Source organism: Gasterosteus aculeatus, chromosome 6 (assembly GCF_964276395.1).
Source record: "Gasterosteus aculeatus chromosome 6, fGasAcu3.hap1.1, whole genome shotgun sequence".
NCBI lineage: Eukaryota > Metazoa > Chordata > Actinopteri > Perciformes > Gasterosteidae > Gasterosteus > Gasterosteus aculeatus.
In genome coordinates, this window is record NC_135693.1 from 16,112,056 (window position 1) to 16,128,310 (window position 16,255).

The 16,255-nt window shown below is 43.8% G+C and overlaps 1 protein-coding gene across 12 annotated transcripts in view; it reads left to right on the forward strand.

Annotated features, from left to right (window-relative positions):
* cep170aa (centrosomal protein 170Aa) overlaps positions 1-16,255 on the forward strand; it is a 32,393-nt gene that overhangs the window by 3,743 nt on the left and 12,395 nt on the right. For 8 of the 12 annotated variants that reach the window (XM_078104978.1, XM_040178714.2, XM_040178718.2 and 5 more), the window contains exons 2-10: positions 4,306-4,365; positions 4,816-4,963; positions 7,548-7,637; positions 8,764-8,842; positions 9,062-9,120; positions 9,227-9,461; positions 10,968-11,105; positions 14,106-14,279; positions 14,475-14,780. In XM_078104978.1, coding sequence (XP_077961104.1) covers positions 4,859-4,963; positions 7,548-7,637; positions 8,764-8,842; positions 9,062-9,120; positions 9,227-9,461; positions 10,968-11,105; positions 14,106-14,279; positions 14,475-14,780 — 1,186 coding nt within the window. In that variant the 5' untranslated portion in view covers positions 4,306-4,365; positions 4,816-4,858. Of the gene's footprint in view, positions 1-4,305; positions 4,366-4,815; positions 4,964-7,547; positions 7,638-8,763; positions 8,843-9,061; positions 9,121-9,226; positions 9,462-10,967; positions 11,106-12,881; positions 12,957-14,105; positions 14,280-14,474; positions 14,781-16,255 lie in introns of those variants that run through there. The other 4 variants (XM_040178715.2, XM_078104979.1, XM_078104980.1 and 1 more) reach the window with 2 other exon arrangements.

Genomic DNA, 16,255 nt, shown 5'->3' on the forward strand with positions numbered 1-16,255 from the left:
TGGTTATTTCCACCTGGGGGACAACAAATTGTCTAAATGTAGGTCTGTAGGCTGCGTGGACCACGAGGGTCGGCAGGCATGTGGCCGGTCCGTGTCTTATGGCCAGCGGCGTGCACGCCGATAACAATAAAGCTAAATGTGTGTTTGTTTGTTCCTCTCTCCAACTGCCCATGTGACGCGCACGGCTGCCTTTCTGCACCATATGGTCTTTTCTGCTGCATGGGACATTTACCCCCCCCCACACACACACACACAGGATGAATTGATAAGCCACGGTGACGCACAGAAAGCCACACATGCCCACTAAGTGCTATTCTGACACCGTAATGATGAATTATCTCCCTGCGTGGTGCTGAGGTTAATGCTCATGTGTTTTATTTATCTGGCTGCTTGAATTAAGAACTAATCAAAATGTTCAATAGCATGAACCCTTTTTTTTTTTTCTTCGTTGCATTTTTCAATTACATTTTGTACATATAATCTTACTCCAAATGCAGGATTCCGATTTGCAGACGCGTAGTGGGGAAAGGATGACGCCATAAGGGGAAATGATGGCATTCATCACTTTGTGTGTGATACACACGAGCTGATCACCTGCTACGTGGTTCTACTACGTCTACACGTCCAGTTGTACACGAGCATTTCTTTAATGTAATGTGGGGTCGCCTTGTGGTTGTTTTGCTCGCGGCTGTCTATTGTTCGTCTGTGAGGGGAGGTAAAGTAGGCCAACTCCATCCTACCGCCAAAGTGAATTAAAGACTTAAACACTGATATCGCCGCAGCGGGCTCCTTTGTCGCCTCTCGTTTTGGGCCGAGAACGTTTCATACATGCTACACACACAGGTTTGGTAAATCCAGCCATCGTACAAAAAGCCCGGTGTGTCTTCCTGTTGGAGGTTTAGAGAGGAACAGCCCTCTTAGATGTCTGTAAATGTGTCTTTTGTCTGTCTGTCCGTTGGTCCACTGGTTGCCTGGTTTGTTCTTCATACCCTCGGGGCTCTGGAGGCTTCCTTTCTCCCAGAACACCTCGAGGGTTGCGAAACCAGTCTCCCTTATCTATCACTTATTGATTTAATGACCTTTTATATCAGCGTTTTCAAGGGAATACGCTGCTGCTTTCCCATTTGTCTTGACCTTCCTTGTGCTTTCCTTCTATTGCTTTTACTGGCACCTTTTGAGGTGCCGTCCTGCACCACATACCCTTTTTTTCTCTTTGTTTCCATTGTTGCAAAGCTGCAATATTGATTATATTATTCATGTCATTTTAGGTGATGCATGAGGTGTTAACCCACACAAGTCGTCAATCTGGCAACATGTTTAGTTTCAAGCTGTCACTTTGCAGTGAATAAGCATCGCAATATTTCCCTCCAATTTTGTTCTCATTAGAGGTTAGTTAGATAAAATGTAACTCAGCGATCACTTCACGAGCCCTTGTAACTACAGCGAGCTATTTATATCAGAACAGCAGCTTCTATAGCAGCTTCTGCTGCTGTTGTAAACATTAAAAGCATCGCCTCCTGTCTGTCAAAACTCACCGTTTTGATTTAAAAGTAAGTAGCAAAATATTAATAATAGTAGTGAAATATGACCTATAAGAATACATTTCTTTTGTCACTCGGAGCGTGGCCTGGCATGGCTTTGACTTCACCCGTTGGTTTTATTATCCACATGCTGGTATGTTTGAGTGCGGCTACACTGAGATGAAGCTGTTTTTCAACGTGGGCCGACAACCACACCCTTACGCTTGTCTCCCATCATGACACCACATGGAAATGTGGACTGGTGAGCCCGTCTCTCTCTCTCTCTGCCTTCCCGACTGTATGTAAATGTGTGTGTGTGTGTGTGCGCGCAGAGCAGCTGTCAGCGCGTGATGCCCTCTGAGTCGGCGTTCAGGTCCGGTAGTTTAGGCAGATGAGCAGTGGCGTCGCATCATCCCGGGATACACTCTGCAGCCGGAGGCTTTGTGGAGAGCAGCAGCCGTGTGTCGCAGCAAATAAACACAGTGAGGGATGAGAGAAAGCGGCGTGCAGCGCTCATCTACTCCACTTCCTGTTCCCTTTCAGACATCGCCTGTGATTGGCTGGTCCAGAGTGGAGGGAAAAGATATGAATTGTTGGAATGACAGATGTTTTCCGATAAAACGTTGTGCTAGAGAACAGAAAGATGTAGTAGCATTTAACAGCTAATTGACCAGATTATCCAGCAGTGCGTTTGTAATCACCACACTTATTTCTAATGGCTGAATGGTTTGTCATATAACGATTATCAATAGCAGTGCTCATTCTAATTTGCTTCAAACCCTCCACCATTGTCAGTGTTTTTTTCTCCAGCTGTGAATCAGCCGCCTCGCGGTAGTCGATGTATTGTCATCAAATCAACATCAGACGCATGATGCATACAATGATTACATGGATGGCCGTTGGGGAAAGGAGTTTTTTTTGCCACCAAGAAAGAAACATTGCAACTCTTCCTGCTTTACCTTTTAAATGTGAGATTTAAGAACATTTTTTAATTTACAGATGAGAAATAAAGATGGGAATTGGAATTTTACAGAACCCATGATGTTGCGTCCAAATTTCCTCTTTCTGACCAAAGCGGTACAGAATTTACTGTTAAAAACAAAGAAAAAGAAACGGAGAATACTTGACATTGAGCTGGAAAATTGTGGATAGCTGATTATTTTTCTGTTAAATTATTACGTTTTTTTCTTTTTCTCTATTATCCACACTCAATGCGTATGCTGGTGATTTATTATTTTTATCATACCCCACAATTTAAATTCCATCCACCTCATAAGTATTTTTATATGTTAGCTGAGCTCACCACTTAACATCAGAACCGCAAGGAGCACGTGTACAGCAGAGCATCTGCTTCGTCAGACCCACCGCTGCATTCCTCCAGCCGTGCAACGTCTTTCGCGTGTGACAGCGGGAAGGTTTTTTTTAACGGCACCACACGGGCCGGTTTGTTCTGGTAACGGCGCATTCCCGTGGTTATCGGGATGCTTTGGTTGCCGTGGGGACGAGAGACCACACATAATTATACTGTAACGACGATGCTGCTGTTGTTAATCGTTGGCTTTCTCCCATGATGTGTTCCTAGTGTGGCGCTCCAGTGTCATATCTAAAACACAATACCTGTGCTTCGTTTTGACACAGCAATTGTCAATGAGCTTGAGACAGTTATGAAGATGTGTCCAAAACACACTTCATCTATGACAGCATGCTGCAGCACATTGCTTGTACCCGGGTACTTAGCAGCCGTCTTGAATGTCCTCATTACATTTTTCACATATCACATAAAATGATTGGACATTCATAGCTGTTACTGTGATGAAATCGGATCCCTTTTACATCAGTGACAGCAGTTGCTTTACAGTCACATCCCCAAAGAGCTTCGTGCTGTCAGAGGTGTGTAGTTGATTTAAAGTTTTACCCAAAGGATTATTGAGTTGGTATAGCAAGTACTTATGAGGTCAACTGAGCAAAAGCTTAGCTCAATAATCTTTAATTCCCTCTCTGTGATTGGCTTTTCTTGGCACGTTTTACACACCGCAGAGATCCTGTTATTTTAGTGCCGCTTTAATTTGCCATGGAAAGCTTTTTATGTTATGTTTGATATGGTAATAAATAATTATGGACCGCATTGAAATTGCCCAAACCTCTGTATTCGACTGCTTTAAAAACGGATTCTCCACTTGATTCAAAGAGGCTCCACTGAAAAATTAAATTAAGAAAAGGTGCTTTTGGCTGTTTACAGCCAGTGACTCATCAAAACAACTCTAATTCCATAGCAAGTCCATGAATTATTTGTGCTTAATCTGTTTTTCATTCAAGCGTGAGCAGTATGAAAGTCGCCGTGGCTGCGCGGCTTTGACCTCCTTTCCAGCTCATCTGTAAGAGAGCGGAGGGAGGAGGCGGTAAACAGTAAATGTCCTGTTGGGGAGGCCAGCCAACATTCCTACATCACTTCCTCCTCCAACATCTGGCAATGATCAGGGCCGACCGAGAGACAGGGGGAGAGAGAGGACGCGTCTCACTGGTTGACTCACTGTTCATTTCCAGGAGTAGACAGTGAAGCATCACATTGCAATACCGCCTACTCAGCAAAATAAAGCAAGATGTAGTGTTTTCTTCACACGTCTACACTGTCTATAATACCTCTGTATCACATATTATTTAATACATTTATGTGTCCTGTTGCAAAAAAATGCCTTCGACGTCTTTGCCTGCTTTTGTGAGTAAAAATAAAAAAAGAAGAAAAAAAGGGCTAATAGATGTTTTTTCCTTTCTTCTCCTTCCCCAGGATGGCTTAGTCGTGTTGTGTTGCCAGCAGTTGATTGGCAGTGAGCTACCCAGACCACAGGTGTGTAATAAAACTCACTACTTTATGTTTATTGTTTAAAACAACTTACCTCCGTGTATATTGCATTGGTTTGCCATATTTCTGCCATATTGGCAAAGAAAAAAGAAAAGCTCTTCTACAAATACTATTATTTAATTAACTTTAGCCTATTGAAAGTTTGACTCGACAAATGGAACAGCACTGGGAGGAGTACAATGAGCACATAAATAATCTTTAGATACTTGATACTTGCTCACATGTTTTTTTCCCCACTTATCTCCGTTTGTTTTTAAGCAGCACTGTGTGTAACTGAATATAATGGGCTCCACTAAACAAGTGTTCCTGCTGTTCTTGAACATTTTTATTCATTGAACTGTTTCAGTAGATGTGCGTTTGTTTGGAGGATGCACGCAGAGCCATTTGCATTCTGATACCGAAGATGAATTAACAGAACTGTTTATCGAACTGCAGATCCGCTGACTTACTGCTGCGAGGCGGCAGCAGGGCTGCAGAGATGAGTGTGACCTCGTGGTTCCTGGTGAGCAGTGGGGGCACTCGCCACCGACTCCCCCGGGAAATGATCTTTGTCGGCCGGGATGACTGTGAGCTCATGCTACAGGTGGGGGAGCACTTTATTTCTCCACTCACAGCAGCTTAAATGAACCACAATGGGATATTTTTCACTCTCTCTTAATGTGGAAATTGGTTTCTTTATTCTTCATTCCAACTGCAGTTTAGGTCTGGGTAAATTACTCGGTTCGAAGATAATATGATAATAACAAGATAACACACAAAGCCTGACAGTCATGTGAGGGGCCTCTCAGTGGTATAAATAACCTGCTGACCTCACAGCACAAGCTGACTGTTTACTCTGAGCCCTCAATGCTCACGCCGTTGCTATTGCAGTAGCATGTTTATCTGTTGTCATATTGTGTGTGTGTTGGTGTGTTTGTGGTGGTGTCGAGGCAGCTGCGCGTACATCCAGGGAGACCATGTGTGTGTTTGCTCATGAGTACCTCTGGTCACTGCACTATTAATAGAAAGTGGGGCAGATTCCTCCGAAGTTGGAGCTTATCTGAGGGTGTTGTAGTGTGTAGAGGATGCATCCATGGCAGCAGGCTCTGTTATGACACTATGTTTGACAGAGGTTTTACTGGTACCAGTGCATGGACTCCCACTGATGGTCAGTCATTTTAACTGTGTTGGTGGAAGTTAGCATCTGTTTCATGAAATCCCATTAGCAGTTTTTTTAATATTACCACATTCCATCCTATGTATTTTTATCACGTTATCAAGTTTTGGAGCTCAAGCTAATCACGTGTAAAACCCTCATTGTGGTCTCTTTTAAAATTGTAGCGCTGCATACTTCCCAAGGCCAATATATATAAAACAGGGTACATCATCATCTTATTTTTTTTGTCATTATAGGGTTTATTTTTACTGTTGAATAATATGAAACATTTTTTATTCAATTTTCTTTTTTTTTGAGTTTTTTAAATCTTTCCTGAGATTTTAGCAAAACATCTTTATAACCTTTCGGTGATGAATAGCCTTTCAATTGAGAAATAGTACTTTATTTATATTACCATTTAGTAGCAGCACTGTGTCTTCAGTTGACCTTTCAGTGGGCTGATTGCTGAGTTTGTAGTAGTTTCCCTGCTGACCTAAATCCTCTCACAGTCCAGCTCTGTGATGAGGGAACTTTATGGGAGAAGTAATACTGAAGCAAGTAGAGATTTAAGAGATCTTTCTTCCTCTCACAAGTCTCTGTCTACTGCTCTTGCCTACGTCTGTATGTGTGACTGTATTTCTACCCTTGTGATGTCTCTGGAATGATAAAAAGATAAGGCAAATCTTCCATCCATTCCATCCATGTGACTGCTTCAGCGAGCCCGATCACACGGCTAAACGTTAAAGGGCGACTTGTCCTCAGTAGAAAAAACGAACACTCACAGAATATCAAATATGAAATGTATGACCGAGTTGTCACTCTGTCACTACAGCTCATGATCAGGTCCAGCTTCTTACTTTATTGAAAAGGGGAAGTTGTGCAAGAAATACATGAACACAGTTTCCATGATTTCAGCCTGAGTCATTAAATGGTCAGTGAGGCTATTAACACCATTTCTGTCTTTCAGAACGATTCCCTCTAACTCTTAGCTTAACAAACGGCAGTGTGTGTTTGTGTACGTTGTTGTGTGTGTGTGTGTGTGTGTGTGTGTGTTTCTTCTTTCCTTGATGAATCAGATTCGACTCACGTCTTTATCCCTCCCTCTTCCGTTTTTGTCTCCTCTCTCCCTCAATGCACAAAATGAGCCCAACTGAGCTTCTCCACATCTGTATTGTCTTTTGCTTTGGCACATGTTCAGTTGGTCAGCAGTGTATCTGTGTGTAACAGCGTGAGTCCGTCCTGTGGCGCCAGGTACAACAAGCAGCTCAGTCACTTTCTATCCTGTTTGATCGAGACTAATCACACTCAGGTAATCTGTTGGAGGCTCGGCCCTATGAGGTTCCTTTCCTTTTGCATTACTTCCCATGACTTTTTTTGCTTTAGCGCGATGGAGTTTTGCAGCACACACCACCAACTTTTGAATCATAAATGAAAGCAAACAGTTTCGGAACAAGGTGTCATTTGTTTTTCGCATTTTATGGTGTGCCTTATCTGAAGGGCGCGCCAACAGACATTTGGAGACTGCAGCACATTTTCTCACCAGTCAATGTCAATGCATTTTCATATGCTTTGAACGTCTCTGATATTTATACACAGGGGGGATATTTGTGATTCCATTTGTTAAAAATTCCCCATACAGAAGGTCGCACAGTTGGTGTCGGCCAAAAGTTATCCTCAAAACAATGAAGATAATCATTACCTTCACCTGCAGTCCCGCATCGCTCAACTGTTCTCCTTGTGTGTGTGTGTGTGTGTGTGTGTGTACAGCCGTAGTGACATTGAGGGTTGCTGTCATAGATGTTGCCTCTGGATGCTCATACCTCCACAAAGCTGTAGCGTAGCACAGTCTGCTCCGGTCACACACAGCCCTCTAGTGAGCTTTGTAAGAAACGGATGTTATTCTGCAGCTCGCGGTCCAGCTTCCACTCTCTGCAGTCCGGCCTCAGCACAGGTGCCTTTACCTGAAGACGTTTTAGAGGAGGAGTTACCACCGGATTAATGCTCTGTCTTTTGTGCGTGTTTTTATTCGTAGTCCCGCAGCGTGGACAAGCAGCACGCGGTCATCAACTACGAGGCCGGCGCAGACGAACACAAGGTCAAGGACCTGGGCAGCCTCAACGGGGTGAGTTCACAAACAGAAATATGCAACATGGAAAGCGGTTGGGACAAAGGTGAAAGGAGCAGAGAGAACTAAGATAGAGAAGGAGTTCAACCGGCTGGAGGAGGAGTGAAGGGAGAAGGGCCGCAAAGATAGATATGAAGAGATACAGAGGAAAACAATGAAAGACGTTGGGGGTCCTGAAGGGTTAGAGGTTAACTGGTTTTATTTAGTGGTCAATAGGACCTTCGATTTTACCGCTGCTAATCAATCTCAGTGTCACAAGAGATTTGTATCAGGACTGAGGGCAGTCGGGATCAAATTCTAATTATGCAAATTACAATCTGTGATCCAAGTGTAAACAAAGGACAAGGCCAACTCCACTTTGAGATGAATATCACTGACTGTTTTCTCCTGATTTTGGAAAATGTGGTTTCTGACAACAATTGTAAAGAAAAAAAAAAGAAAAAGAATTCTGTACCATAAACCTTAGAAAAACAAATGAACTTTGTTAAGACACAGCTAACGTTTCACTTTAACATTATATTTCCGTAAAAGCTGCTTACAGTTGCCAGATGCAGTTAGTCATGTGTTGTGATTAGCACCCGGCCAGAGCCTCACATCCTCTCCAGCTATCAGACAGGAAGTCAGAGTCACTTCCTGCTGTGTTGTTAGTCGTCCAGCTTCTTTGGTTGAGGAGGAATTTTTCTTCTGCTGAGTCAGTGGATGTAAACAGATTTGCCACAATACTGATTGAAAAGCTGTGTTTGATCAGTTTTACCCATGAACGTCTTACTGGAGGTGTCTCATTTCTGCTTCGTAAAGCTGACGTGAGCTCATCTTACTAAAGAGCAGGACGGTATGTTTTATTACAACAGCAGTGCCTGTATAATATAATTTAATTTGCAGTTCAGTGGAACCTGATTACTCACTGCTGCACAGCAGAAGGAGGAGGTGAAAGGGGGAGTCAGAGTGGCAGAAAGGAGGAGGTAAAGGGAGAGACATGCATTGTCAGGCTTGGGGCTTAACTTCTAGCTGTGCAGACTGATTAGCTGATTTAACTGTGGACTTAATGCATATTATTACTCATAGTAATACTAAATATTATGGCAATTCTTGTTTTTTGTCCTGCCTTTCTTTCCTTCTGCAGACCTTTGTGAACGATGTGCGCATTCAGGAGCAGATGTACATCACTCTGAAGTTGGAGGACAAGCTGAGGTTTGGATATGATATCCTTTCACTTTTTCGATCTGTTAGCCTCTTCAGCCCCTCTCACAATTCCACAGACATATTAAGCAGCAAAGCCTACCAAATTTCAACACCTTGATGTTATTATATATATTATTACCAAGATGCCAACTTACTCTACTGTTTGATGATGCATTACTGGGTTTAAAATGTTACTATGTTCTATTGTGGCCAATGTTCCCTTAACATGTCAGTTTCACATACCAACCTGTTCACGGTGGTGAGGGGGGAGCTCACTGTGCCTGAAGAGGCTCTAAAGGTAATGACACAAACACATACAGTAAAATATACGTATTTACCGCAACACATAGTTAAATAATACTGCTAAACCGCTAAATACCTTTCTGCTCTTCACCTTCCGATAGCATGAAAAGTTCACCAGCGGCCTTCAGCTCAGCAAGAAGCCATCCACTGTTGAAACCACGACCACAGCAGCCCCAAGCAAGTCCCCCGCTAGGTCCCCAACAAAGGCACTGAAGTCCCCAAGCGGCAGCAACCCAAGACCAGGAGAGAGTAGACCAGCAGACGGGCTCCCTTCTTCCTCCAAAGAGCAACCGGCCAAACCTGTGGACACTCACAAAGCTGAGGAGAGGCTAGCAGGTGAGAGACAACTTACATTCCCTCCATAAAAGATATATTAACTGCTATCACATGGCCACTCGTTTCTCATTTGACTTTATACCTACCGTATATTTATAGATGGATATTGTTAATATACAAACATACTTTACTTTTTCATATTTTGCTGAACCAAAATTAGGTTTTGGGCCACAAAGGATAACCGAGCACAATCACTCCACTAAAGCTGTATAATGGCTTTATTCTTACAAAGAATCTAAACAATATACCAAAACTCTAACTCTAACTACTGAATTGTCACGATTTTAATTAAATGTATTGTGACTTACTGCATCCTTTTACTGTTGTTTCATGGTCCACGGTTGTGCAACGCACAGCAATTTAAGTTGCATGGGTTATGCCTTTTTTTTTAGAAAGAGGCACTTTAGCACTTTTCAGACAGATTAATTGAAAGGAAGTGTAGTGAGGTTTTACCACAGGCCAGTAGGGGGTGGACAGAGTCAGCAGGGAAAGGGCTTTAACCACCACCCCAGCACGCATCCAGTCTGCTTCAACATGAAGGCGCTTTCGGAGGGCGGCCCTAACAATTGACATCACTGGCCAGGCTGGAGTCCTGGCAGGGGTCCTGGCAGGGATCCTGGTTAAGCCCCAGATGTTGAAACAAGGCCACATGGGCTTTGTGTTATTGCACAGATTAAGTAGTAACACGGTCAGAGGGCTTGCATGATGTCAACCAGTATGCAAGCACTTCTTTTATTAAAGTGAAGTAAGTTCACCAGCTTGCATGTACATTAGCACATTTTTAAAAGAATAAGACAACACGCGCTAACGTTTTGCATGTCTCTCCATCTGCTGCTCATGTCTTTAATGACACCCTCTGTGGTTCTATGGATTTAATCTTTTAGTGTTGGTACCGTAATACCACGTCCCACCCAGAAATTACACCTCATAGTGGGCATACATTCAGTAGCTTTAATGTAGAAGGCCCCTTCTTATTGAACGCAATTAGGCGCACAGCATCCATAATTATATGCACTTGCTGTGCTTGAACCTACATAACTTAAGATATGGGATGTTAAAGTAAAGGAAAGGGGTAAAACAGGAAGAAGTTAACACATGTGGAGACTTCCCGTGGTAAGTAACCACAGGATGCCTGTCCCGTTTCAGCTTTTAGTTCTAATTGTGACCGAGAGCCTAACGGAAAGTCCCACATTCATTTGAACGGCGTGTGTTTGACAAAGAGAAAGAGCATGATAGAGGAAGAGTGCACGTGTCTTTCCTGCTGGCTGAAGTTCTCAAAATGGGTCAGTGGTGCAAGACTCAACCGGAGAGGAATTAATGCTTCAACACGCATATACACAAAGAGCAGCTGGGATCTCTTCATGTCGTCCTGAGACAATAAACAGCTTATTTTGACATTACCACAGTATGTAACGTACATGATAAACATGTTCAACATGAAGCATTAGGGAAAGCTACTTTAAAATGTGCAGCGGCTCGGCTACAATGTGTCTGCATTTGTCTCAGGAGACGTTGCAGCGCTGCCCCGTGGGACCCCCCTGTACGGCCAACCGTCTTGGTGGGGGGATGGGGACGCGGACGATGAGAACTCCTTCAAACAGGAAATCAAGTCATCCAACAAAAAACATGACGGCTCCGTTTCAGGTAGGAATCATTCAAATTTTGAGCTTCTGACTTCTCGATGTCACTATAACTCAAACGGCAGTGCAGAGGACGATGCATACAGGGGTTTAAAATGTATATACTTATTCATCATATTGCCAAAAGGAAGAAAGCTGGTTCATTGTTATGTGATGCCACTTTTTTTTACCATGGATTTTTGTTCCTATAGTTCCTATACAAATATACACAATATACTGAACAATTGTGTGTGTTTAATCTTACACAATATTTAGGGCTGCACAATACTGTAAGTAGGGGCAGTTTGTCTGATAGCCAACATGCTGTAAACTCGCCCTCGTCATTGTGCATCTGATTGGTCAGTGAGGTTTATCAGCCTGGTGCTCCCACACAGCTCTGCATGGTTGAAGGATGAAAGTGTGAGAATATTTAATGCAGACAAAGTGGGAATGCCGGAGAGGAACTTCTGCCTAGAGTCATGAGGAAGAAGTGGTTTTAAGTTCTAGTTTTGAATTTATTGTGAACATCGAGATGATTAAGTTCAATGTTCAGTAAAAGAATGTTGGAAATGATTTCCCTCATTCATATAGTTTCTTCTAAAAGCAGCAGAAAAGCAAAAAGAAGTACACTGCTTTCAAGCACTGTTATTATTGCAAAAAAGTTAGTGCATTTTCCTGTACCGAAGAAGTCCCAGCCCACAGATGAAATGCAATGCTAAATTGAGCAGTGCAGTGAAGATTATTTTTATCTCCACATTGCAACAGTAGCTTGATCTTAGCGCCCTCTGGCTCCGTTTCTCTGTCCTGTGTTGTTGTACTGGTCAGACATACTGTGTGTTTGTGTTTGTAACAACGCACATCCAAGTGCACACAAAGGCGTTTTTCAGAGCCTGAAAGTCTGTTTATTCACATGCGTCTATCGTGCCCGTTTGAGCGGGGGGATCCCGGGAGCTGCTGCTGCTGGATCCTCTGAGTAACGGGATTAGAGTCTACACCAATAGTGAAACAGCTCAGCGACACGGAATCAGTCCGTGTCAGGCTGGTTTAGTGTGGACCAGTGTTGTCGGAGGGAGTGGGGGGAGGTTAATCATACACAAACATTGGAGCAGACTGAAGCGTCCTCACGTCTCCCGGATGGATAGTCTGGGAGTGTCTTCATCACCCTGCAACGGAATCCTTCTTTTGATTCATCAGTTGAATCATTTCTGTGCTTTTAGTGTGGAAAGGGTCAATTAAAACCCTAAACGCTTTCCAAAACATTAGGCCAATGGGACTGGCTCCTTCAGTCATGGAAGTGGGTGAGTGGAAGGCACTTTGACCTCTTGGAACATTGACTTTTTCGACTGAATGCTGAATAGATGTTTTGACGTTGGGTTTGTTGTGTGAGGCGGACAGGATGCTCCCCGGGGGGTGTTGCACAGTGCATTCATGTAGGTTACAAGGATCTCAGCATCAAAAGAAGATCTTATCAGCGGACGTGTCTTAGAGTGTGAGCACCACCTCTAAACGTGCTCTAATGAACTGCTTACATCAGACATACAGTAGCGGCAAAGGGGAAGTGAAAGAGAGTTTTTTGGGAAAGAGTGTTTTTGTGTTGTTGCATGCATGTGAATGTCAGTTGAGTTTAGTGTGTGTGTGTGTGTGTGTCCTTTTCTCCTTCGCATTGAATAGGCTGTGTTTGCTTGTCAGAGCCCCCCTGCCCCCTTCCTTGTGTATTGTCACTCAGGCCGTTTGGGTTACGCCATTGCACCAGCTCCCCCATTCGTCCCAACACACAAGCACACACAGGGACGCACAAGCACACACAAGCACACAGCGTTCAGACAGACCACTCTCTCAATGTGAACTGCGGCGATCATTAGCTAACCACTCACAAGTAAGTATTGCTCTCAATTCCATTTACCTCGGCCTACGAAGCCGGTAAAAGACTTTCAAATCCAATCAACTTTTTTTTCTGTGACCTGTTTTGTAAAATGATATTTTATAGCTCTATCTATTAGTTGTCTTTAGCGATGAAGAGTGATCTCAATGGAAGCCATAATATTATTCACACAAATTGGCACGTATTACATTGGTGAGATAGAGGATGTTTAGTCAGCTCTTCATTATTTTAAGAACTGAGCAAATTAAGTAACTTACTGTTGTTTGACAGGTTTTACATTCTCAGATAAATCATTCCACCTATTTTATCTAAATATCCACATTTTTGCACTCCGTTTAAATCCATGTTGTAAATCTTGTTGCAGAGCAGCTTATGCTGGTAACTGCAGGATTTGTTGTCTGCTTAGTTGATAACACTGTAGTGGGAAATAAGCTCTATAATTCTCAGAGTCACATTTTTAGAATATTCCATTTATGAGAAATTCACTTCATATTTTTTTGAAGTAATTAGATTTTGTCAGTTTAAGTATCCTGTTTCTTTTTGTACAATTGCCATATGTTCCTACATTTGCTGCCCAACATGTAGCAGATGGCCCCTGTAATTTCTAAACCTATCATTTATCGTATTCAGATCCCAGGGAGGCTGTGGTTGTTCATACCAACAGATGAGAAAATAAGGGCTCCGCATTGTGAACGCCCTAAAGAGCCGAACCAGCACTTCTCGCCCTGAGTGACCAGTGTGTGTTTGCTTGTCTGTCAAATGAGCGACAGACAGACATATGTGCATGTCTTTGTAGTATTTGTTGGTAATGCATCCACCCCCAGAAGGAGACAGTAATTCTGATATACGGCGAGACACACTTTCTAAAAGGAGGACAGTGATTACATTCTGGGTTGAGCCTTTTGCCTTTTGATGTGTTAAGTGATTAAACTGCTAAATGTGACAGACTTACAACTGCATCCACCCCCGTTCTTTATTAAAAAAAATGAATTTGAAAACATTTTGAAAAGTCTGTCTAAGATGAACGGATGGGAAGGGTTCCCATGACCACTCATTAGTTCCAAACTATACCTCATCCTCTTTGTCATTAAAATTCTAATGTTCTGTTAACCTGTGAGATCTACATGTGTTTTTCCACTTCAGACAGCACAGAGCCTCGTCGGGGGGAGAAAGCTAAGGAGGACGGCCTTCATGCGTCCCCCTCCCACGACTCCAGCTACTTCGAGATGCCCACCAAGGAGGGTCACGCGGCCATTAACGGCATACACGAGATTCCCACCAAGGACACAGAGGGCACCGGCTCTCTCAACACTGCAGGTGAAGTATACCTTTTATATATTCGGATTTATAGTAAATACAATTTGTCTCATTTTTGAGTTTGAACATCCATTGAATATCCATGTATTGTGTATTTACATAATTAGATTATACAAATAACTCATAGTTCTGAATTCATAACATTACATTTTTTATCTACTTTCTGACAATAAATCTGCCTCGTCTGCTCCACAGCTCAAGGTCACGCCTCCTTCACCATTGAGTTCGACAGCACTTCTCCGGGGAAAGTCACCATCAAAGACCACGTGTCAAAGTTCACGCCCGACCAACACCGGCCGCGCTCCAAGAAGAGTGGAGCGGGAAGCGGAGGAGCGGGGGGGAGGGACTTGAGCACGCTGCAAGCTGCAATGATGGCGTCGGAGAGCAAGGTCGCTGATTGGCTGGCCCACAATGACCCCACGCTGGTGCGCACCGAGTCGACGGAGGACGACAGCAAGAGCATCAAGAGCGACGTGCCGGTCCACCTCAAAAGGCTAAAAGGTGGAGGTTGTTCTCTGTTAACACTTGTGTGTGTGGGTTGTGTATTAAGGTTTTGTTGTTCCCTTTTCCAATCCTCTACTTCTTCCTTGATCATTACACCTTCCCTCCTTATTCTCTTAAAAGGCTGTTTTCTGTTTCAACTTTTAGGTTACTTCCTAAAACCACTTCTGTAAACGTGGCTTTCAGTTCAATTCTGTTTTCATTGTCAGTGTTTTTCTCTGTTTACCTTGGCTTGTTGCGATGTTTTCCTATTGGTAAAGTTGATCAGATTGCTTTAATTGTATTTCTTCACTGCAGTTCTTTGTTCTCTCAGCCTGCAACTAACCAGCTGCTGAGTGGGTTCCTCCTGCCAGGGGTTTTGGGAGAGTGGGCTGGACTAAGCAAAGCATTGTATTAGTACATTGTGGTTCATGAGTTAATTAAATGGTGGTCAATTTATGACATTGTTGACATGTGTGGAGGAGGGACCAGCGGACAGGAGCTGATGAAAATGGAAATCTATGAAGCCGGAGCGTAAGGCAGGAAAGCCAATTCATTAGAAGGAGTTATTGGTACATGCATGTCGACTGCCCCCCCCCCCGATGGATGACTGTGTTGCTGACTGACTGTCAGACTTGGGGACTTCTAGGCACCGCAGTGTTTCCAACCGAAGCTGCGGCTGATCGTTACTCGATGAGAGTAGTATTTCAGTACCTGAAAAGATTGGACAAAAGTTGGACAAAGCCATGAAATGGGTTGTGATTTTGACCTGAGTAAATGGGAGGGAAAAGGCAAAAATGGCATAGAACAGAGAAAAGAAGGTGTACAATGGATGGGTGGAGTGAGAAACAGAGGAGGGAGGGAGAGGACAAGGTAACAATGGAGAGAGGGCAGGATGACAGCTGGTTGGAAAGCTGTCTATTGATGTCGCCTGTGGCCATGGTGCCAAGACAGGCGGGAGGGCGAAGAACACCCTGAATGGGATCAGTATTTGCTGCAGTAACAGCAAAGGTGATTGGACAGAGAAAGGAAGGAAAGGGAGGGAGCAATGGAGGGGAGGGGTGATGGGGGGGCTTGTTGCCGGGACCGCAGTGAGAGGGGGAAAGGAGGCGGCAAACGGAGGAGAGGGCAGTTTTCAGGTAGTTGTTATAGTAACAGTGATGCAGATGATGGCAGAGGAAGAGACGTCGCAGACAAACATTCACAAATAGCACCAAAAGAAAAAAAATGCCGGCGGAGATCTCTTTGTTTCCTCGTGAGTTTTGCGGTGGTTGATTTCTCAGGTGTGAAGGCTGCGGAAGCCTGAGAAACGCGTTTGAGGGCAGACGGAGGGCGCCTCTGAAGCATGTGCTGCTGTGTGTGTGTGTGTGTGTGTGTGTGTGTGTGGGACCTGCTCGGCGCTGATCCGCAGACGAGCAGTGTGGCGTGTGTGATGTTGCTTAGGGCGTGTTGTTGAGGTGCTGAGCAGAGAGAGAGAGGCACGTGATTTAGCGAGG